The sequence below is a fragment of the Zalophus californianus genome, chromosome 7, assembly GCF_009762305.2.
Source record: "Zalophus californianus isolate mZalCal1 chromosome 7, mZalCal1.pri.v2, whole genome shotgun sequence".
NCBI classification, from domain to species: domain Eukaryota; kingdom Metazoa; phylum Chordata; class Mammalia; order Carnivora; family Otariidae; genus Zalophus; species Zalophus californianus.
In genome coordinates, this window is record NC_045601.1 from 97,396,799 (window position 1) to 97,420,536 (window position 23,738).

At 37.0% G+C, this 23,738-nt stretch overlaps 1 protein-coding gene across 10 annotated transcripts in view; it reads right to left on the reverse strand.

Annotated features, from left to right (window-relative positions):
* The window catches only part of LOC113927670 (muscular LMNA interacting protein), a 239,815-nt gene that overhangs the window by 98,220 nt on the left and 117,857 nt on the right, over positions 1-23,738 (reverse strand). For 9 of the 10 annotated variants that reach the window (XR_003521705.2, XM_027603681.2, XM_027603686.2 and 6 more), the window contains one exon: positions 6,682-8,253. Coding sequence is in view for 9 of the 10 variants with exons in the window: in XM_027603681.2 (XP_027459482.1) it covers positions 6,682-8,253 (1,572 nt within the window). In the remaining variant the exon portion in view is untranslated. The remainder of the gene's footprint in view (positions 1-6,681; positions 8,254-23,738) is intronic. The other variant, XM_027603684.2, reaches the window with a different exon arrangement.

Here is a 23,738-nt window from a genome sequence, read left to right on the forward strand (position 1 = left end):
TCTACTGTTCATGTCTTAGACACACCTGAGTGATTAGAGATCCTCTTCCCCCTTCCAAGTATGCCTTAAAGTCATTTCTAATCTTTCTAATATTAGTTTTCAAAGTCCTTCAGTGATGTGAACTTCCAAGATTTGAACTCATGACCTTGAACCCCTGTTTTTTTTTAAATCCCTTTTTTGAGTTAAACTGCACAAGCCCCTCCTTGAACTAAAATGAAAATATTCCTCAAGGGGTATAAAAAGAAGATTTTGTCAAATACTGACCCTTGAGTGTGAATCACTGCTAAGCTCATTTCAGAAAGGCTAGTTGGAGAGAAACAAAGGGAATGAGACCATGAATTGGTTAGTACATAGATGTAAGCGACAGATAGCAGGAATGGGAGAATCTTGGAAAATCTAGAATTTCCACAAAGGCGCCAAAGATTCTGTAGAGGAAGTGGAGCACAAAACAATGGGACAAAAAGAGAAAAAGGAAACAAGAAGATACACATATCTAGATTCAATTGTTTTATCATTTCACATGTGATTGTCAATGTTTGTTACACTACCTACAAAATATGAACAGATACATGATCTTTACCTTCACCACTAGAACTTCACCAGAGCCATCATCATCACTTGCCTGGATTGTTCCAACAGACTCCTAAGGTTTCCTTACTTCCACTTTCACCCTTTTAGTCTATTCTTAACATAGCAGCCGGATAGACATATTGTACCAATTATCTATTCAAAACCCTCCAATGGCTTCTTACTCAAATTAAAAAGCAAAGACCTCTCAGGCCCCGGCTCACAGTTACATATCTCTCCGACAACCTCAAATTCTTCCTACTAACTCCACTCTTGCCACACTGACTCCCCTATCTTTGCCAAGCACTCTCTGACATCAGGTATTTTTCCTGACTATACTCTCTCTTTCTCTCTCTTTTTTTTTTTTTTGTTAGTTGTTTATTTATCCAGACAAACTATTCCATAACCCAATATCCATGTCTCATAGTTCAGGAACAGAAGTCAGTGACAAACTTCAATGGAACTCAACGCAAAGAAATTCTTTACATTCCAAAATCACTTTGCACTCTGAAAGATACCAGCCTTCTTCAGCTCCTCAAAATCTTTCATGGAGAATCATAATTTTTGTAGAAATCTGCAAATGCCTTCTTTCTTTGTTCGGCCACAGCAAACTCAGAGAAAGCTGCAGCCCCCAGGGATACAGTGAACACTCCAACAATATGAAATCACAGATGTTTGGCCAGAAGGCCTCACATCCGAGGTTTCGTCAAAGCACTGGAAGTCATGGTAGTTATTCACCTCAACACCAACCTCAAACCTAACGTCCTTCCTAACTGATACAGAAATCCTGACTATACTCTCTTAAGGTGCATCACCTCTTTGAATGTCACCTTCCCAAAGAAACCTATCCTGACCACCCAATATTAATTTGTGACACTATCCCTTACCCCACTATACTTTTCTCCACACCATGTATGACCTTCTAACACACAAGAAAATTTACTTATGGCAGTGGGGAGGCAGTAGTGGTAATTGCTGATTTTTTCTCTTCCACCCAAGAATGTAAACTTTCTGTGAGCATTTTGCAATTTTATTTTGTTGCAACAGCCTCATGACTTTGAAACGTGCACTGCACATAATAAGTACTCAATGAATGTCTATTGAATGAATGGATGATTAGCTTGAACCACATCAACTATTTTAGCTCATGGAAGTTCATTCCATTATTACTCATTTCCCTAATTACAAGTGGTCAGCAGAAATGGAGAAAATCACATAGAGACTGTTGTCACCAAGTTTACGGTGTGATGTATTTGGAAATGCTTTGATGCCTTCAAGGAATGAGAGTTTATAAGTAAAACACCAACTATAAAAGTTGATGAAATATTGAAATGTTCCCAATTGATTCCCAAGCCATGTGTCCAAATAGCTTTAAGGCCAGGGCAGCATGCCACTGGAGCCCTCATAGTTAGAAAAAAGCTTCAATCCACCTTCAGTAAGTGGCAAAATGTTTGAAGTTTTGAGGTAATGTCCTCAAATCCCCATGTGGAATACCATGATAATTCACTAGGAGAAAAATTTAAACTATTTTATAAATGAAGACCAAATATTTTGGGAACTCAAATCAACTCCAGGAATTAGTTTTAGGATATTCAGGCTTTCCCAAGGGACAGAAATATCTCAACAATATAGATGTTACTCAAAGAGTACAATGAGCAACCTTCAGGGAGATGCTCATCCTGTCTAGGGCCATGATTATAATGTGAAATATATTTTAAAACTATATCTGAAATTAAAGTATATCAATTATATCATACTAATGCAAACAGATTCAGAACCTTAAGATTCTGTGAAAAAGAAATATCAAATATGCTTCATATCTGAATTTAGCTCAGTATACTCCAGCTGTTCCATTTTATTTCAATATCAAAGGACAGCAGGACCCACACTTTGAACTAATACCCTTCAGGCATTCATGTTTTAATTTGATGGCCATTTGTATTCTAGGACTTCTTTTCTTTTGGGATCTGGCAGAGTGAAGCTGATCTAAACCTGAAGCTCTTTGACTTCAAAGAGAGCCCTGTGCTTGGATTAGCACCACAGTGGAAGGAGCAAGACAAGAAACAATCCATAGACACATAAGAATTCTTTGATATCCCAAAGCTTTTGTCTATTTCCTCTTATCAATCTATGAAATAATCTTAGCAATTCAAACATAACTAGTCAAACATCAAAGGAAACTGGGATAAGATTTACGTATTCCAGCATCCATTTTTAATGAATTTTTATACTCAAGTTACAACTCCTGCAAATAATAGTTTGCAAGAAAAAAAAAAATGTAGGCTGATTTTTACCTGGAGAGATAATAGCAAGAAGCAAGGAAAAAATAAATATAACTAAGGACAGCATGACTCAGAGAGCAACTATTTTTGCAGAAGTTATAAATTTTGCCCATTATAAGAATCATTTTTTGTTCAAAAAGCAGGTAAAAATATGTATAATTATTCTTCATATTTTCATGTTCATCAAATTTATAATGCACTTCTATAAGCTGAATTTTTTAACTTGGAAATTGAAAAAAATAAAACAAAAAATAAAGCAAATGCTGAAAATTCTTCAATATTGGGAGCAGTAAGTGAGCTGGGGGAGAACAGATCTTCAACAAACTTGATTTCAGGACAAAAAAAGACCTTGACTTGATCAAAAGCCCTCTGGGCTCTTCAACTCTCCAAAAACAGGACAAAACATGAACAAAGCAGAGTGAACCACAAACAGAAATACTTTGAAGAAGCCTCTGGAAGAGTAAAATCACTTTTCACAAAGGTAATGAATAATTTAATCTTATGTCATTATGGTTTAAGAAATAATTGTTAATAAATTCAGGAGACAGTAATGTTTACATCAGCAGACTGTTTTTAATATACCACAAACAAATTCCATAATCACACATATGTGTTGAAAAGATAATCACCAGGTCATTTTACCTCAAATAAATAAGATTTTTAAATTTAGATTTATAGAAAATGTTAGATTTTCTCCATCCCATTTGCTTTGAAAGTTTAAAATACAAGACTTAATAATCTCTAAAAATACATTTTTAAATGACCCAAACATTACAGAAATTGATAATTCTGACTATTCCATAATGATGATTTCCTTCATAAGAATTATTAAATCAGGTTAAAATGATAATGAAAATGAGTTATTGCTTTTGTGTTTTGATATATAATATGGAGAAAATATTACCAAGTTTATATGGTCATAAAAAGTAACTGAATAGTCTCTTTTAATTAATTTTTAACTACTTTGTATATTTTGTATAGGATTGTTCTTATCTCACAGAAAGCATGTGATAACTGTTAAAATAATTATTATTACAGTTATCACTATTTGATGATAAGACCAATCTCTTTATGTCTCCACATATACTCCTCTGCATTCATCTTCTATAAATCTGGTCAGGTTATTTACTGTTTCTGAAATGCTAGCTCCTTCCCTCTTCATTAAGCTAAATCCTAAACATTTCCAACAGACCTGATATTTATTATAACTTTCCTCACTAGCCATACCCCATAATATTTCTATTATGTTGAATTCAGTGAACCATTATTATAATCAACTGTATTTTACTATGTTACTATTGCCTTATACTTGCTTTCTAGTTTTATTGTAGATTTAATAACCCTATATAGCTCCTTCACATTATGTAGATGTATATTTTCTTCTGCTGAAAAAAATTATTTTTTTAAAGACAAGGAATTACTGCTTACTTTCCTTAAAACATACATACACACAAACACACATCCCCAGAAAAGCTGGTATAGGGGTGGGCATATGGCAGGTGTTTTCTGCATGCTGTTAAGTTGAATTGTATTACAACATCATTAACAAGATCCTGTGGGCTGTTTATTTTTCCCATCTTAACTTCATCATTCAAATAGTAACAGAGTTGAACACAATCTCCATGGAAGCTGGAAGCTCTCAAACTGTGTTATTTCAATGCGCTGAACTAAAAATCACAGTCCCCTCCTAATACAGGCACTTTCATAATTTTATTTTATTTATACAACAATAACAAAATTCTGGTTCTACAGGATCCACATGCTAATTATTTGAGAATAGTTGGGAAGCTGGTATGCTTTAGAGCAGAGTTGCCCTTCTACCAGGAAAAATGATCTCTATGAATCACACCTTCAAATATTTTCCTTCTCATATTAAAATAAATGCCAGTCTCCAGAGTACAGTAGGTTTTTTAAGTGTTTTCATTTGAATATAGTTGACACACAGTGTTACATTAGTTTCAGGTATACAACATGGTCTTCAACATCTCTGTTATGCTGTGCCTCCTGCAAGTGTAGCTACCATCTGTCACCAAAAAACATTATTACAATACCATTGACTATATTCCCTATGCTGTACCTTTTATTCTCATGATTTAATCATTCCATAACTGGAATCCTGTATCTCCCACTCCCCTTCACCCATTTTGCCCTTCCTCCTCCCCCCCTTCCGTCTGGCAACCATCGGTTTGTTCTCTGTTCGCAGGTTTGATTCTTTTTGTTTCTCTCTTCATTTCTTTTGCTTTTTAGATTCTACATATGAATGAAACCATATGGTATCTCTCTTTCTCAGTCTGACTTATTTCGCTTAGCATAATACCGTATAGGTCCATCCATGTTGTTGCAAATGGCAAGATCTCATGCTTTTTTATGGCTACATAATATTCCTCTCTCTCTCTCTCTCTTTCTGTGTGTGTGTGTAGGTGTGTGTTACACCTTCTTTATACATTCATCTGTGGATGGACACTTAGGTTGCTTCCATATTTTGGCTGCTATAAATAATGCTGCAATAAATACAGGGGTGCCTCTATCTTTCTGAATTAGCAGTTTTGTTTTCATTGGGTAAATATCCAGTAGTGGAATTATTGGATTATATGGTATTTCTATTTTTAACTTTTTGAGGAACCTCCATACTATTTTCCACAGTGGCTGTATCAATTTATATTCCCACCAACAGTGCATGGTACCATATTGTTTCACTTATATGTGGAATCTCGAAACAAAGCAAAAGAAAAGACAAACAAAAACCCAGATTCGTAAATACAGAGAAGAAACTGGTGGTTGTCAGAGGAGAGGTGAAGTATAAACTTCCAGTTATAAAATATGTAGGCCACAGAGACGAAAGTACAGCATAGAAAATAATATTTTAATAGTATTACATGGTAAATACACTTATCATGGTGAGCACTGAGCAAAGCATAAAATTGTTGAATCAATTTGTTGTACAGCTGAAGCTAACATTGTACACTGATTATACTCCAATAATAAAAAGAATAAAATAAAATGAAATAAAAATAATAAGTAAATAAATAAATGTCAGTGTCACATTCTTGCTCAATGGGTTGCTTCAGAGCATTTAGAAGTCAGTATTTCTCCTCTCTCAATTCTATTTCCTCATACCCAGCCTATCCATCCTTTCTGTTTTTCATAATTCCTAAGTATTTAGTGTTCAAAATAAATCATATATAATATTCACATATAAAAGAAACTTCTATTCCTTTTTGCCCTATATGTATATAGCTAAATCCATATTGGTATGGATTTGAGGAGGTATGAGGAACAGTAATCAACTTGGTAAAAAGGGAAAAATTGATAATAATAACTGAATGCCAACAAAGGAAATAGAAAGTTTTCAACTTGCCTTGGCAATAATGTCAACCTAGATCTAGATAATATTCCACTTTACACTGCTCCCAACTACTATTCTATCAGTATAGAATATTTTGTTGGACAATACAGTCCATGTAATTAAATAATCAGAAAGGTATGATATTCTCAAATCTAAACTCTCTGCTTTAAATCCCATCTTTGTGATCAATCATGTAATTCATATTATGCCTGAAAAAAAATGCTCTTGAACTCATAGATATAAGAAGCTGCCATAACAGAAGGATTTGCAAAATCAAAGCTTTTTACCAAAACATGCACATTTTTAGATAGATTATAATTCACTTCCACATTCAAATATACCAAATCCTAGCCCCACTTAAACTTTCTATAACTCCATGTAGGAGCAAAATTAATATCATAGTTATTTTAACCCTGGAAAAAAAGATTCTCCTGTATTTCAAAATAAACATGCACCATGCAACATGCAAAAAAAAAAAAAAAATACCTTGGGTTTCTTATTTTCAGGGTCTGTTGACATGGACAATGCACAGGGTGAAATCAGCTCCTTGGTTCTTGTTAGAGAGATGGGAGGTGATGGGGTTGAAACAGATGACCTGTGGTTGGATATTGAGCTTTCAGATTTTCCAAGTCTTGAAGGCAAGGTACCACTGCCACAATTTGGGTACAGTGTTGAAGGATGGAGCTGGAGTGCCTGGGTAGGCAGATTAGCATGAGGGAGAGGGGAGGACCCCAATTTGGAAAGAGAGGCAGAGCTAGCACTAGAGACAGGGGGTGAAGGAGGAGTTGAAGGATTCTGCCCCTGGTCAGCTAGCTGTGGGGTTGTTCTCTTGGATCTGTTTATCAGGTTTGAAAGAGCTGGGGAAGGATGGAAACATTTCTCTGGAGAGGGGAGCACGGCCCTTTGATTAGTGGGAGGAGATAGAGAAGATAATGCAGAGGAGGCTGATGTAGGATGTATGTGAATATTCCTGGGCTTTTCTGGACCTCTGAGGTCAACATCCTGTTTGCCCTTCAAAGAAAGAAAAGGAACGCTTGGTGGAACAGGAGGAAGACCTGCAGAACTCAATGTATCAGTCTGTAGCAGGGAGAGTGTTGGGTTACTCTTCAAAGAAGTGGGTGATGTTTTCTCTACATTCAAAGAAACAAGGCTACTATCGACATGTTTTGTGGGAGAGAAGGAGCATGCCTGAGAAAGGGGAGGAGATTTGGCAAAAAAAGGTAAGTGAAAGGATTGCTGGCTAAGTTCAGAAAGCTGATGTTCCCTTTGTTCTGGAGACCCTGCCCTCAGGGAGCAACTAGAGAGAGATTTCTTAGGTGTGGGTGCGGTTTGTTTTGCTTTTTGATCGAGTGTGAGTGTGGAAGAAGCCAAGGAGTTGAGAGAGAAAGTGGGACAGGATGCAGGGGAAAAGGGTCTTTGGTGAGAAGGGTTTGACTTGAGCATGGCAGTGAGAAGGGAGAGCCGGGAAGGCACTGGGGATTTCACCCCTGACTTTGAGAGATTTCCAGTAGATGACACTTGGCTACAGATAGTGGAAGAAGAGCCATGGAAAGAGGAGGTAAACTGTTTGGGACTTGGAGAGAGCGAATGTGTAACAATACGGACTGGTATGTACAAGCCCGAATTTGACTTCACAGAAGCACTGGAGGATGGTGAAGGAGAAGTGGTTCTTGGGCTTTCTCTGGGGCTAAAGACATGCGAGGTGAAAGCTGTTGTCTTCTTCAGAACTTCAGATGCCAGTCCAGGTTTCTGATCTGCTGCTCTTGGACTGGATAAATTAGAAACTGATAACTGAGTGGAATGGGGAAACTGTGACGTCGAGGAGGTGCCCTTCGATGCAAAAAAGGGTGAAGAGTGAGCAGAAGTTTGAAAATACGTAGTTGTTTCTTCCACCAAGGCCCCACTGACATCCAGCCTCCTAGTGTGGAACTCCTCTAGCACAGAGGCTCCGTCGAGGTTAACTGGGTCAGGTGGCGTTTTCTGATTAGTTGGAGAAACAAAGGAGAAAGCAGGTGGTTTACAGGCAAGCTGCTCAGAGGTAGTGGGAGAAGAAGTTAACTAGAGGAAAGAGAAATAGACAGATTGTAATAGGACATTATTTGTGAAATGACCACAATATTCTTGTTGCTTGTGTGATTCTGAAAACAGTCCTTCTATTAGTTCATACAAAACAGGCACCTTAAACATCCATAAAAATGGAAGAAATTCTGTTGTGCTAATGAGACAGTGCTTTAAATTTGAAATAAAATATAAACAAATTGTGAAGTATTATATATTATACCTCATTTATTCCCTGGAAGAACATCAATATAGAATGGTATGTGCATGTTTCCATTTGGAAAATAATTCACTGACAAAATCTAAATTAGTTATCTTAATTTGGAATTGTGTGACTTGAAAAGATTTAAATCACCATCAATGTAAGTTCAATTCACATTGGAAAATGAGATAGATTTTCTTCCATTGTAAAAATATAATAGTATAATAATATGACTACAATAATATGACCATAATCCTTAGAAAATCTAACACGCTTCAAGTGTTTAAAATTTTAAAAACTTAAAGTACTCCTACTATTGCGCAACTGCAAAAAAATGACCAGAATTCAAAAGATGCAGCACCCAACATCAACATAATTGACATCAACAATGATAAGAGATTGAAAGCAAAGTTTGAAATACAGTGCAAGTTTTAATTTATGAAAAACGTGTCACTAATTATTTGCCAGAATGAACATTTAATAAATGATTTGGATTATGCTGGGAAATGTAGATATGCTTTCATATCAAAAGAAGAGAGTACTTTACAAATGTAATCTGCCTGAAACAATGCAACCCACCAACTCCCCAACAAATTAAAAAAGAGAAAGAAAGAAAGAAAAAATATCTGGGTGTATGTATTCTTGTGCTATTTTAAAAATCATCCAGTACTTAAGACAAATACTAAAATTATAAATGATTCAAAAGCCAAATCTTTAAACAGAGATTTAAATTATTGATTTGATTCTATCAACTCATAAGAGAATTTAGGGAATATCAGTTAATCAAAATGTTAATATTTATTATGTGCTATTATATTACTATGTTACATATATATTTATTTACTTATTTATTTATATTTATATATATGGCCTTATATAGCAGGCAAATGTATGACCATAACAATTAAACTTAGCAAAAGCTTGGTTTACAAATTCAGTAAATGATATTTCTTGATTTTGCTTTGTAACATATTAACAAGATGTTCATCAGATCTATTGCAAAGATTTTCATATCATCTAATCTTGAGTTCTGAAAACATTTAAAACTGATAAATGCAAGCAACTTATCCTAAACTTCTAAGTTTCAAGTAAACATATCCAAAATAGTCCTTTCTTTTTATGTGCAAATTCATATGTGTATTTGCAATACAGAATTCTTGCTACACAATTAATATTTGAATACACTGGCATTACCCAAAATATCTGAAAATCAGGGATAATTGAAAATCAAGCAGAATTCAATCAAATTGAGAAAGTTTAACAATTCCCTCACATAAGCTTTACTTAGAAACAATTCTGCTTAGCCAGTGTTCATATAACTGATTCATGTGATTAGACATAAATGAAAGGTCTTCTCTGATTGTTTCCACTGACTGGTCTCTTCTCACAAAAGAAATGAAGCAGTTTCAAGGCTATGTAGGGTGTCTTTGCATATTATGTTATAGCTTTTGGTAAAGAATTTTGTAAATTAATGATAATGGCCACAGAAATCTCATTACCTTTTAAGATAACTTCAATATATACAGCAAATTTATTAATTCATCCAGATTATCCATGAAATTATCATGTTAAAATCATAGGGCTATAATTCTACTATGCTGAGTCATATTTTACCTAAATAATTCAGTTTATTGTACTTTTGAATAGTTAATTATTGAAGAATTTCTAAGAGACTCTGAAAAGTCTAAAAATGTTTATTATGTTTGTATTAACATACATATATTTTTATTATATTTTCCTATTCACTATATTAACAAGTATTTGCAATATATTTGTTTCTAATTCGCAAATACATCTAGATGTTATCCTAATTTATACTAATAAAAACATGTGGCACCATGCTTTTATAAAATTCCCAAGTGTGAAGAATGCTTTTCTTTAATGAAAAAAGATTCATTTTCTTAAATTCCTCTCAATAGGTTAAAAAAAAAAAGTGGAAGGGAGGTACAGACATGAATAACTTTGTGCAGAAAGAAAAATGGATATCTGTCAAATGCTCAGTTATCTCAGAATAGATTCTTCATTCACTTCTACACTATAAATCCCTTACCAGTGATAACAAACTTCTCTATTGACATCTACACACTTCTACCCCTTCATCCTCTCCCATTAATAACCTCTTGTTCTGTTTTCTAGGTTTGTAAATGATGTTCTAATTCCTTCTCCTCAAGGTTCTCTGCTTTCTCCATCATTTACTTCTAAACTGATCTTTGTTGATTCCTTTGCTTTAAATACCTCTCTAGAGCTACCCCGATTATGTTCTCCAATCCTCAGCCTTCTTCTGATTCCTTGAGTCCCCTTACCATATACCTGCTCCAAAGTTATCTTCAAAACTCTCTTCTCCTAGGAAAAGTATCCTGAATTCTGGAATACATTCATAATAATATCAGTAAGAGAGGATGCTTGCAGTGTTCTGCTGTCATCAAGTAGACAATCTTAACCCTAAATTCACTCTTGGAGCCTATATAATAGAGGCCATCAATTATTCTAATAACCAATCTCTGTTGTGGAGCTGCCTTGTAATTTTAGTCAACCTAAAATTAACTATTCATATATATATATAATATATATTCAATTTTTCCTAATTAGTATTAGATTCCAAAGCATCTGAATAAAAGCCAAAGAGATTGATCTGCTATCTGAATAGTTCCCAAGATTTGGAAAACACAAGATATTGATCCATACAGTTGAGCTCTTCCTCCTGAATCTGCAGTCATGCAAGGCAGAAACTCTAGATTCCTTTTTGTCCTCATATGCAATCATTACATTACAACAGCTTTGCCTCCTAAACTTACCTATTTATGAGTTTTCTCACTGATGAACACTTGTAATGTCACAGGACAGATACATTCTCAGCCTTTCAAAGATGAACAATTTAAATAATATTTCTAGTATTCCTACCTCTAGTTGCACCCCATTTAACCTATCACTGGAGTGACTTTTTAAAATCTAATCAAAGCACACCTATGCTTAAGATGTCATCAATACTTTGTCCATGTATAATGTGAACTAAATATCTTTCCTTCATGACAGAGTCCCTCTCTTGCTGTCCTGTCCCAACTCCCTCACCCCCTGCTATTTTGCATTTTAGGTTTTAGAAGTGCTTTGTTCAATCTCAACTTTCTTGCCAGCATTGTCAACATTCTAGTTATTTTGTTCTTTTGTTCTATTTTGCCAAGTCTTCATTCTTAAATCAATATCCCTAACTGACATTATGCTCTGAGACCCTTAAAGTCTACTTAAAACTGCTATAAAAAATAATAATGATGACAGAGGACTTCCTGGGAAGACGGTGGAGTAAGAGAATCCTAGGCCCACCTCATCCCATGGATACATCTAGATAACACCCACATCAGTGTAAACAACTCAGAAAAAGACCCAAAGACAATCAGAACAGACACTTCACAGCTAAATGTAGAGAAGAGGCCACACCAAAGAGGGTAGGAAGGGTAGAGACACAGGAGCAAACTGACCCAGGGGTCTGTCCTTAGGAGGGAGGAACACCCCAGGTGCTAGGAAGGAGGGAGGAGCAGACCCCATACCAGGCACCCCAGGCATAGGGAACTTACACTGGGAAGACAAATCCCCATAACATCCGGCTTTGAAAACCAGAGGAACCTAACTTCGGGAGTTCTTACAATCAGTGGAGCTTAACACCTGGAACTTTAAAAATCAGCAGGCTCAGCTCTGGGAGAGCTGGAGAGCAATAGGAAACTGAGTTCTCACCCTTAAAGAGACAGTGCAACAAATAGCCCTGCTGAGATACAGCGTAGACCAGCAGTTTGAAAAATGCCTGGGGAATACCGGAGAGAGATTTGTTTACTAATCTCAGAGGGTATGCTGGAGGGGCGGGGATCTTTAAGTGATATCTCGAAGAACAAAAGAGCTAGTGGGTACCATCCCCCGCCCCCGCCAGTCTACATACACCGACATCTGTGGCAACGAACATAGCACCAACACTACCCACGTAGCTTGATAACAGCATGCCCCACCCTCATGCTCTTCTGCAGACCCACCCCATCCAACATGCCCTTGACAGTTCATCCAAAGCCATGCCACAAGTGTGGCAGTGTGCAAGCAGCCTTTTAAGGGGCCAGCACCACCTCAAAATGTCTCCTGCCCCAGTGAGAGGGGAAGAAAATCACACATACCAGTTCAGCTATGGCTGCAGCAGTGGACTGGGAACAGATATCATCTCTGACTGCAAGCCCCACCCACCAACAAAAGCCTTACAGGGGACAACACAGGGATAACACGCTGCATTTCTGTGCCACCACAGCTCCTGAAAAGGCCTGGTCTGACTCAACTCAAGCCCAAGGCACCTCCAGACTGACCCACTAACAACACAGGGACCAAACCCTGCCCACAACAGGCAAAGAGAGACATAGCAGATGACTTGACTGAAGACAAACACAGCTCAGCCACAACAATAGAGTACATGCAACATATATAAGAGACACCCCCAAGAGCCAGTTTCTGGTGAACATGGGACATTGCACTGTAGGACACTACAGGACCTACTTTTCTTTTTTTTTTTTTTAAGATTTTATTTATTTATTCATGAGAGACAGAGAGAGAGAGAGAAGCAGAGGGAGAAGCAGGCTCCCCGCTGAGCAGGGAGCCCAATGCAGGACTCGATCCCAGGACCCTGGGATCATGACCTGAGCCGAAGGCAGACACTCAACCATCTGAGCCACCCAGGCACCCAGGACCTCCTTTTCTTAAGACCACTACTTTCAAGAGCAGGAGAAATAGGTGACTTCCCTAACACATAGAAACAGACACAGAGAGTTAGATAAAATGAGGAGACAGAGGAATACATCCCAAATGAAAGAACAGGACAAAGTCACAGCAAGAGAGCTAAACAAAACGGGTAAGTAACATGCCTGATTGAGAATTTAAAATAATGGTCTTAAAAATATTCACTGGACTTGAGAAAAGAATAGAAGATCTCAGTGAGACTCTCAACAAAGAGAGAGAAAACATTAACAATAACCAATCAGAGATAAATAATAACTGTAATTGAAAATACACTACAGGGAATAAGTAGTAGACAGGAAGAAGCAGAAAAACAGATCAGCAACCTGGAGGAGAGAGTAATGGAAATCAATCAAGCTGATGAAGAGAGAGAAAATAATAATAATACATGAAAGTAGATTAAGGGAACTCAGCAATACCATCAACCATAATGATATTCACATTAGAGGGATCCCAGAAGAAGAAAGGGAAAAGGGGGAAGAAAATTAGCTTGAAGAAATAACAGAAAGAAAACTTCCTGAATCTGGGGAAGGAAACAAAATCCAGATCCAAGAGACACAGAGAGCCCCCCCAAAAAATCAACCCAAGGAGATATATACCAAGACACATAGTAATTAAAATGGCAAAAAGTAGTGATAAACAGAGAATTTTAAAAGGAGCAAGAGAAAAGAAAACAGTTACATATGAGGGAAACCCTATAAGGCTATCAGCTGATTTTTCAGCAGGAACTTTGCAGGCCAAAAGAGAGTGGCATGATATATTCCAAGTGCTGAAAGAAAAAAACCTACAACCAAGAATTCTCCATCCAGCTAGGCTATCATTCAGATTAGATAGATAAAGAGTTTCCCAGATGAACAAAAGTTAAAAGGAATTCATCATGACTAAACCAGCCTTAGAAGAAATGACAAAGGGACTCTGAGTGGAAAGGAAAAACCATAAATAGGAGTAAGAAAAGTTGGAAACACAAAAGTAGTAAAATGAAGTATATCTATAAAAATCAGACAAGGGATTCACAGAATAAAAGCATATAAAGTATGATGCCATAAACCTAAAATCTGTGTGTTGGGGGGGAGAAGAGGAGGAGTAATAATTTAGTGCTTTTAGAATGGGTGCAAACTTAAGCCTCTGTCAAATTACTACAGACTGCTATATGTATAAGAATCCTAATGGATTCTATATAACCACAAATCAAAAACTAGTAATAGATATGAAAAATAAATAAAGAGAAGGGAATCCAAGTATATCACTAAAGAAAATTAGCAAACTATGAGAGAAAAGAACAAGGGAAGAAAGGAACAGATAAGAACTACAAAAACAACCATAAAACAAGTAACAAATGGCAATGAGTACATACCTATCAATAATTATTTTGAATGAAAATGGACTAAACACTCCAATCAAAAGACATAGGATGATGGAGTGGATAAAAAAGCAAGACCCATCAATATGCTTCCTACAAGAGACTCATTTTATACCTAAAGATACATAGGGATTGAAAGTGAAGGGATACAAAAGCATTTATCATGCAAATGGAAGTGAAGAAAGCTGGAGTAGCAATACTTACATCAGACAAAATAGACATTAAAACAAAGACTGTAACAAGAGACAAAGAGGGACATTATAGAGCCATAAAAGGAACAAACAAGATATATAATTGTAAATATTTATGCACCCAACATGGGAGCACCCAAATACATAAAACAGCTAATAACAAACATAAAGGAAGTAAACAGTACTAATACAACAATAGTAGGGGACTTTAACATCCCACTTACATCAATGGACAGATCATCCAAACAGAAAAACAACAAAGAAACAGTGGCTTCAAATGATACATTGGACCAAATGGATCTAACAGATAAATTCAGAACACTCCATCTTAAAACAGCAGAATAGATATTCTTTTCAAGTGCACATGGAACATGCTCCAGAGTAGATCACTAATACGCCACAAAACCAGTCCCCACAAATTCAAAAAGATCTAAGTCATACAATGCATCTTTTCTGACCACAACACTATGAAATGAGAAATCAACCACAAGAAAAAGTCTGTAAGACAACAAATACATGGAGGTTAAATAACATGTTACTAAACAATGAATGGGTCAACCAAGAAATCAAAGAGAAAATTAAAAAATACGTGGAAACAAATGAAAATGAAAAAACAATGGTTCAAAATCTGCGGGCTGTGGCAAAAGCTGTTCTAAGAGGGAACTTTGTAGCAATACAAGCCAACCTCAAGAAGCAAGAAAAATCTCAAATAAACAACCTAACCTTATACATAAAAGAGCTAGAAAAATAAGAGCAAACCCCAAAACAGAAGGAAGGAGATAATAAGGATTAGAACAGAAATAAATGAAAGAGAAACTAATAAATGAAATAGAATGCAATTGGGAATTCTTTTAAAGGATCAACAAAATTGATAAACCTTTAGCTGGACACATACAAAAAAAGTGAGAACGCAAATAAAAATCACAAATGAAAGAGATGAAATAAAAACAACCACCACAGAAATACAAACAATTTTAAGAGATTATTATGAGAAATTATTTGCCAATAAATTGAACAACCTACAAGCAATGAATAAAATTCCTAGAAATGGATAAAATTCCAGAACTAAATCAGGAAGAAATAGAAAATTTGAACAGACCAATTACTGGCAATGAAATTGAATCAGTAACTTAAAAACTCCCACAACCAAAAGTCCAGGATCAGATGGCTTCACAGGTGAATTTTACCCAAACTTTTAAAGTAGAGTTAATACCTATTCTTCTCAGGGCACCTGGCTGGCTCAGTCCATAGAGCATGCAACCTTTGATCTCAGGGCTGTCAGTTCAAGCTCTATGTTGGACGTGGAGCCTACTTAAAAAACAAACAAACAAACAAACAAAAATCCTATTTTTCTCAAACTAGCCAAAAAAATATAAGAAGGAAACCTTCCAAATTCATTATATGAGACCAACATTACCCTGATACTGAAATCAGATAAAGACACTACAAGAAAAGAGAACTATGGGCCAATATTTCTGCAAAAATCCTCAACAAAATATTAGCAAACCAAATCCAACAATACGTTAAAAAATCATTCACCATAATCAAGTGGAATTTATTCTTGGGATGCAAGAGTGGTTCCATATTCACAAATCAACCAACATGATATATCATGTTGGATATATCATATCCAACAAGAGAAAGGATAAAAACCATATGATCATTTCAATAGATGCAGAAAAAGCATTTGACATAGTATGCCATCCATTCATGATTAAAATCCTCAACAAAGTAGGTTTAGAGGGAACATACTTCAACATACTAAAGGCCATATATGAAAAACCCACAGCCAACATCATACTTGATGGTGAAAACCTGAGAGCTTTTCCCCTAATGTCAGGAACAAGACAAGGATGTCCACTCATAGCACTTTTATTCAACCTAGTACTGGAAGTCCTAGCGATAACACAACAAAAAGAAAGGCATCCAAATCGGTAAGGAAGAAGTAAAACTTTCACTATTTGCATATCACATGATACTCTATGTAGAAAACCCTAAAGACTCAGCAAAAAATACTACTAAAACAAATGAATTCAGGAAGGTTGCAGGATACAAAATCTATATACAGAAATAAGTTGCATTTCTATACACTAATAATGAAGTAGCAGAAAGTAGTTATATTTACAATTGTAACTAAAATAATAAAATACCTAGGAATAAACTTAACCAAGGAGGTGAAAATCCTGTACTCTGAAAACTATAAAACACTGATGCAAGAAATTGAGATGACCCAAAGAAAGGGAAATATATTCTATGCTCATGTTGGGAGAACAAATATTGTTTAAATGTCATTGCTACCCAAAGCAATCAAACCTCAAGAAGCAAGAAAAATCTCAAATAAACAACCTAACCTTATACATAAAAGAGCTAGAAAAATAAGAGCAAACCCCAAAACAGAAGGAAGGAGATGTAATGTAATCCCTATCAAAATACCAAGAGCATTTTTCACAGAACTAGAGCAAAGAATCTTAAAATTTTGTGGAACCACAAAAGACACTGAATATCCAAAGCAATATTGAAAAAGAAAACAAAACTGGAAGTATCACAATCTCAGATGTCAAGATATATTACAAAGCTACAGTGATCAAAAATAGTGTGGCACTGGCACAAAAATAGACACATAGATCAATAGAACAGGATAGAGAGCCTAGAATTAAACCCACAATTACATAATTAATTAATCTTCAACAAAGGAGGCAAGAATATGCAGTGGTAAAAAGACAGCATTTTCAACAAATGGTGTTTGTTAAACAGGACAGCTACATGCAAAAGAATGAAACTGGACACTTTCTAATACCTACAAGAAAATAGCTCAAGTGTATTAGTGACCTAAATATGAGACCTGAAGCCCTAAAAATCCTAGGAGAGAGCACAGGCACTCATTTCTCTGACATCGGCCATAGCAACATTTTTCTAGAAATGTCTCCTGAGACAAGGGAAACAAAAGCAAAAATGAACTATTGGGACCACAGCAAAATAAAAAGCTTCTGCACAACAAAAGAATCAACAAAACTGAAAGATAGCCTATGTAATAGGAGATGATATTTGAAAATGACATATCTGACAGTGGATTAGGATTCAAAATGTATAAAGAACTTATACAACTCAACAACAACAAAAATCCAATTAAAAATGGACAGAAGACATACACAGACATTTCTCTGAAGAAGACGTCCAGTTGGCCAACAGCCACATGAAAATATGCTCAACATCACTCATCATCAGGGAAATGCAAATGAGAACCATAATGAGATACTACCGCACACCTGTCAGAATGGCTACAATCAAAACCACAAGAAACAAGCAGTGGCCAGGATGTGGAGAAAAAGGAACCCTTGTGCACTGCTGGTGGGAATGCAAAGTGGTACAGCCACTGTGGAAAACAGTATGGAGGTTCCTCAAAAAATTAAAAATAAAATTATCATATGATCCAATAATTCTGCTACTGGATATTTACCCAGAGAAAATGAAAACACTAAATGGAAAAGATAAATGCACCCTTTTGTTTGCATTGCAGCATTATTTATAATAGCCAAAATATGGAAGCAACCCAAAAGTCCATTGATAGATGGATAAAGAAGAGGTGATACACACACACACACACACACACACACACACACACACACACATCAAAATAGTACTCAGGTATAAAAAAGAATAAAATCTTGCCATTTGCAACAACATGGAAGGATCTAGAGGGTATAATGATAAGTGAAATAAGTCAGGGAAAAACTAACACCATGTGATTTTACTCATGTGGAATTTAAGAAACAAAACAAAGAAAAAAAGAGACAAAAAAAACAGACTCTTAAATATAGTGAACAAACTGATGGTTACCAGAGGGGAGGTGGTGGAGGGATGGGTGAAATAGGTGATGGGGATTAAAAGTACACTTGTCATATGAGCCACTGTGGAAATAGTATGTATAGAATTGAGTAATGTCTAGAATCGTAGAATCACTATATTTGCTCACCCAAAACTAATATAACACTGCACATTAATCATTCTGGAGTTTAAAAAAAATGGAGAGGAAAAGAAATACAAAATTATACACCCCTTTGATTGGCAGGGCCACTGCACTTGACCCACGAACTTGTCCTGTATACAGGCACCAGCTGAGAGTGGAGCTGAACTGCCCGCACCTGTGCAGAGGGGCCATCTTTCTCTAACTCACATATGGGCTGCGAAGGCACTCTAGATTGATGTCATCACAAAGTTAATGTCTTAGAGTCTCAGCTGGGTCCTTTACCTACCTCCCATTTTTTGTTGGTTGGTTGGTGTTTTTTTTTCTTTTGTTTTGACCTCAGCTTCCCATTCTGCTCTGAACAACAGCTCTTCCAAAAGTTAGCACTCTCCACAAACCCTGCTCTCACTACTTCCTTCACTGTGCTCAATAGATAACCTAGTTTCACTTTCTCCAAGGAAAAATGGAGATTACCAGGAAAATCTATTATTTTCTAGATCCATTCTTATTCCTTTTCCTCCCTTCTAAGAAAAAATGATGACTTTTCATTTTTTAAAAGGTAAAATTTCACTATATACTCTGAGTCACAACAGCTCTTGCCTTCTTAGGAATCTTATTTCATCAGTTACCCCCCATGTGCTATGTATACATCCTTTTTCCTTTTTATTAGCTGTCTCATTTGTCTCATAAATATAAAGCAAAATCCTTCAAATCTTTAAAAACATAGCAATAAATGTCATGTAGTAGATTATAAAAAAAGCCCCAAATTCTCTTTTCATAAAAAAGGCAAAGTCCTTTTCCTCACCACTCCATCTCAACTGGCCTTATGACTCGGTTTGACCAGTGAGACTTTAGCAAATATGAGCCAAGAAGCAGTGGCTTAAAAGCCTTGGAGCTTACCAGTTCGCTGAGTGAAGAACAGCACCATGACGTGAACACACCCAGGCTAGTCCACAAGACCACATCTCAACTAACAAGCTACCAGCTGACCCAGCAGCCAATTACAGACAAGGAAGTGAACCACAGCAAAGATTAGCTGACCCTGCCCCAGATATGCAGAACCACCCACCTAAACACAGCCAAATTACTGACCTGCAGATACTTGAGCTAAATAAATGCTCACTGTTTGAAAAAACTACATTTTGGCATGGTTTGTTATGCAGCAAGAGCTGACTGATAAAAATACACACACACAGGTGCACCAAGATTTTTGTGGATCCTGTATATTCCTTAATTTCAGACCCATGCGTTTTCTTCTTAGTGACATCTGTACCATACAATCATGGGATTGATTTCCTTACTTCTGGCAGCCAACACACTTAAAGACACTTCCCAAAGAATCCCACCCTTTCATAATCCCCTCCTCTTGCGTATGGGTGGAATCCATGACTTGCTTCTTATAGAACCTGGCAAAGCTGAAGGCATTTTGCAGATGTAATTAAAGTCCCTGGCCAGGTGACTTTAAATTAATCAACATATTATCCTGTGTAGGCATGACCTAATTAAGTGAGCTTTTTAAAAGAGGGCCAAAAGGTTAGAGATTTCAGTATCAGAGATTTTCTTTCTCTGCTGCCAGCTTTAAAAAGCAATTCTACAGCCTCAGGGAAATGAATTCTGCGAATAACAGGAGGGAGCTCAGGAGCAGATCCTTCCTAGTGCAGGACCTCCGGATGAGGGTGTAACCTGACACATTAACTTCAAACTCAGGAGGCCCTGAGCAAAGAACCAGTTCAGCTGGACATAGACTTCTGATCTACAGAAACCTAGAAAAAATAGATAGGTGGTTTTTTAAAGCCACTAAACTTCTGATCATCTGTTATGCAGCAGTAGAAAAACGAATACACTTCCCACTGACTTCTTAACAGCTCATTCTCCCGGGTCTTCCACAGTAACTGTTTTCACCAATGTCTACAGTGATTTATATTTTCCTAAGCCCAACAGGCACTTGGATGCCTTATCTTTTCTGATTTCTCCATAGAAGCTGATTTCCGATCTCTCCCTCCTTTTTAAAACTGTTTGATCTGTGGCTTCTATTTTATCACTCTCTCCTACTTTATTTCCTTCTGATGAGTCCTTTTCACATCCTTGTCTTCTTCCACCCCCTTCTTCTATGTTGGTACTTCCCTGGCTGTTCACACTGTCTGACATGCCCAAGCCCCAGTAATCTGCCAAGAAAACTTGTGCTCATTGTTTACATCTCAGCCACCTACAGCGTAACCCTTCCTGATGGTCTGGGCTGATCTAGGCGTCCTCCCCCTCAACTTGCCCTTGTTCTTAGAACGTGTTCCCTTTCATTCTCATTGTTTTCAGGTGCATCTTTTTCAAGTTCCTTAAAGGCAGGTATTATGTCTTTTACCGTTAATTCCCTTACTCTGCAGTGCCTGGCATGTTACCGTCACGCAGGAACTAAGAAACAGAGGGTCTAGTGGATCTAGGAGCAAAAGAACAGAGTTCAGGGACATAGCATCTCCTTGAAGAGAGCCTCAGCACCTCCCTCAGCAGCTGTCCCCTCTTGTTCTGCTCTAGACTCTGGATAGTGAAGAGGAGCACGGAAAGAGGACGGTAACTCTGATATCCATTCAGTCTTTACCTCGCCAACAAGAAAAAAAATTAAGCTCTGACATCAACAAGTCAGGAGACCCTCCTGTTAAAAGGTTCCATCAGCTTTCTGCTGCAATTGTCAAAGCAACTTGATTTTTCCGTAAATGTACCTACTCTGCCCCATGGGCTAATGGCGCAATTGAGTCCTCACCCGGGGGAAACAACATGCTACCACTGAGGGATCTCAGGGATTCTGCCAGCATCAGAGCATACTGAAGCCGGGAGGTATAAGGAAGGTTTCTCTCCAAATAATTTGTTGTAATTTCTTTTCCATGGGTCCATAAAATCTAGGTACTTACTAAATATGCATGCCAGTGTCCCAATTTCCCGGACTTTCATGAAAGAACATCCTTTATTTAACCCCAGCCAGCTATTCTGACCTCATTTTCCGTGTCTTCTCCTCTGTTCTTATACCTAAACTACATTTGAAGCAATATAAAACCTCTCCCTTTGGCGCCTGGGTGGCTCAGTCAGGTGAGCATCTGCCTTTGGCTCAGGTCATGATCTCAGGGTCCAGGGATAGAGCCCCATGTTGGGGTCCCCACTCAGTGAGGAGTCTGTTGGTCCCTCTGCGCCTCCCCCCTGCTCATACTCTCTCTCCCTCTCTGAGATAAGTAAAATCTTTAAAAAAAAATTTTAAATGAAACCTCTCCCTCTTCACAAGTTCCTTCCCCTGTACTTCAAAACATGCTGTCATCTCAAACTTCTTAAATACAGAAAATCATCTGTTGAGAACCTAACATGAGCCAGGCACTGTTCTAGGCACATTTCACATTATTATCTCATTTAATTTTCACAAGGAAGGTTGTATTACCCCATGTTACAAATGAGGAAACTAAGGTTTATGATTTCAAGTAATTACCCAGAGGAGCATGGCCACTATATTGCCTGTGTCATTCCTGCCTTCCCAAAGCATCTCTCTAATGCGTGGCCTCCTCTCCTTACCACCCACCCATTTCTCAACTTCATCTCTCTCCCTATTACCCTACTCACATTGTTCGCCTTAAGGTCATCAAATGACCTAATTTTGAAATTTAATGAGCTCTGGAGGTCCTACTTATTTGACCTTGTTTTGTATTTTATTTTTCCTTACATTTATAAGATTTTATATTATTTTTATTTACTCTTCCTTGTTTATAGACTACTCTTTTTGTTGAATGTCCCTCCAGCTTTCATTGCATGAAACCCCTCTCTCCAACTTCTTTGGACCCCTCTCTGTCTCTGTCATTGGTTTTTATTCTTTCACAGGCCCTTTACATTTTGCTATTTCCTGGCTTGTACCTTCTACATTCTTTCCATGAGTAAATATCTCCACTCTCATCAACTTATGTACCAAATATCTCCAGTTTCCCATCCCTCTCCCGTGTTCCAGATTCACACTTGCACCTCCTTCCTGGAGAACATCATGCTGTGCCATCAAAGAATCACAAGCTCCACATCAGATATCTTATCTCTTTCTATCACTTCCTGAAACCTATTATTTTCCCCTCAGTTAATGATACCAACATTCATCCAATTTCCCTGGTTAGAAATTTCATCCATCCTTGACTTTTCCCATATAGGTCAATGAACAAATCCAGTTAATTCTACCCTGTAAGTTCTTTTTATTCCCACTGTTCCTGCCCGAGCTACAGGCTTTATCATAGGTCTTTCAGCCAAATTACTGTTTGTATGTGAATAATCACCTCTCTTTTAACGCTAATATTATCCCTAGGTAAGACAGTTCTCAGAACTTTACATCAATATTCAAGATGCCAGCACTCAAAAACATTACTCTTTCTCGGGGTGCCTGGGTGGCTCAGTCGCTAAGCGTCTGCCTTCGGCTCAGGTCATGATCCCAGGGTCCTGGGATCGAGCCCCACATCGGGCTCTCCGCTCAGCGGGGAGCCTGCTTCTCCCTCTCCCACTCCCCCCTGCTTGTGTTCCCTCTCTCGCTGTGTCTCTCTCTGTCAGAAAATAAATAAAATGTTTTAAAAAAAAAAAAAACATTACTCTTTCTTTCTGAATTTTACTTGAGAGGATTTTGATTCAACTGCTTATTTTATCCAGCATTTTTACTTTTGACCTTTAAATTTTTTAATTGTCTAGTGATTTTTTAACATAATGCACTTTTATTTAAATATGCCACTTCAATGAAAGTATTTGGAGTATACACATATTCAACCCAATATTTATATTGACTATGTTCATGATAATATAGTAACCATTGCAGGGAACAAAATGTTTAATAAAAATGGATTTAACATGGACTTTACTTCTAAAGACTTTACAATGTGCTAGGGGAGATAAAGCATGCACTTAAATAGTTATAATACATGCTGAAATAGGATAACTGTCATAAAAGATGTACAGAAAAAAAGCTATCAGAATGATATGGAGGGATAGTTTATTTTGACTCAGAGAACCAAA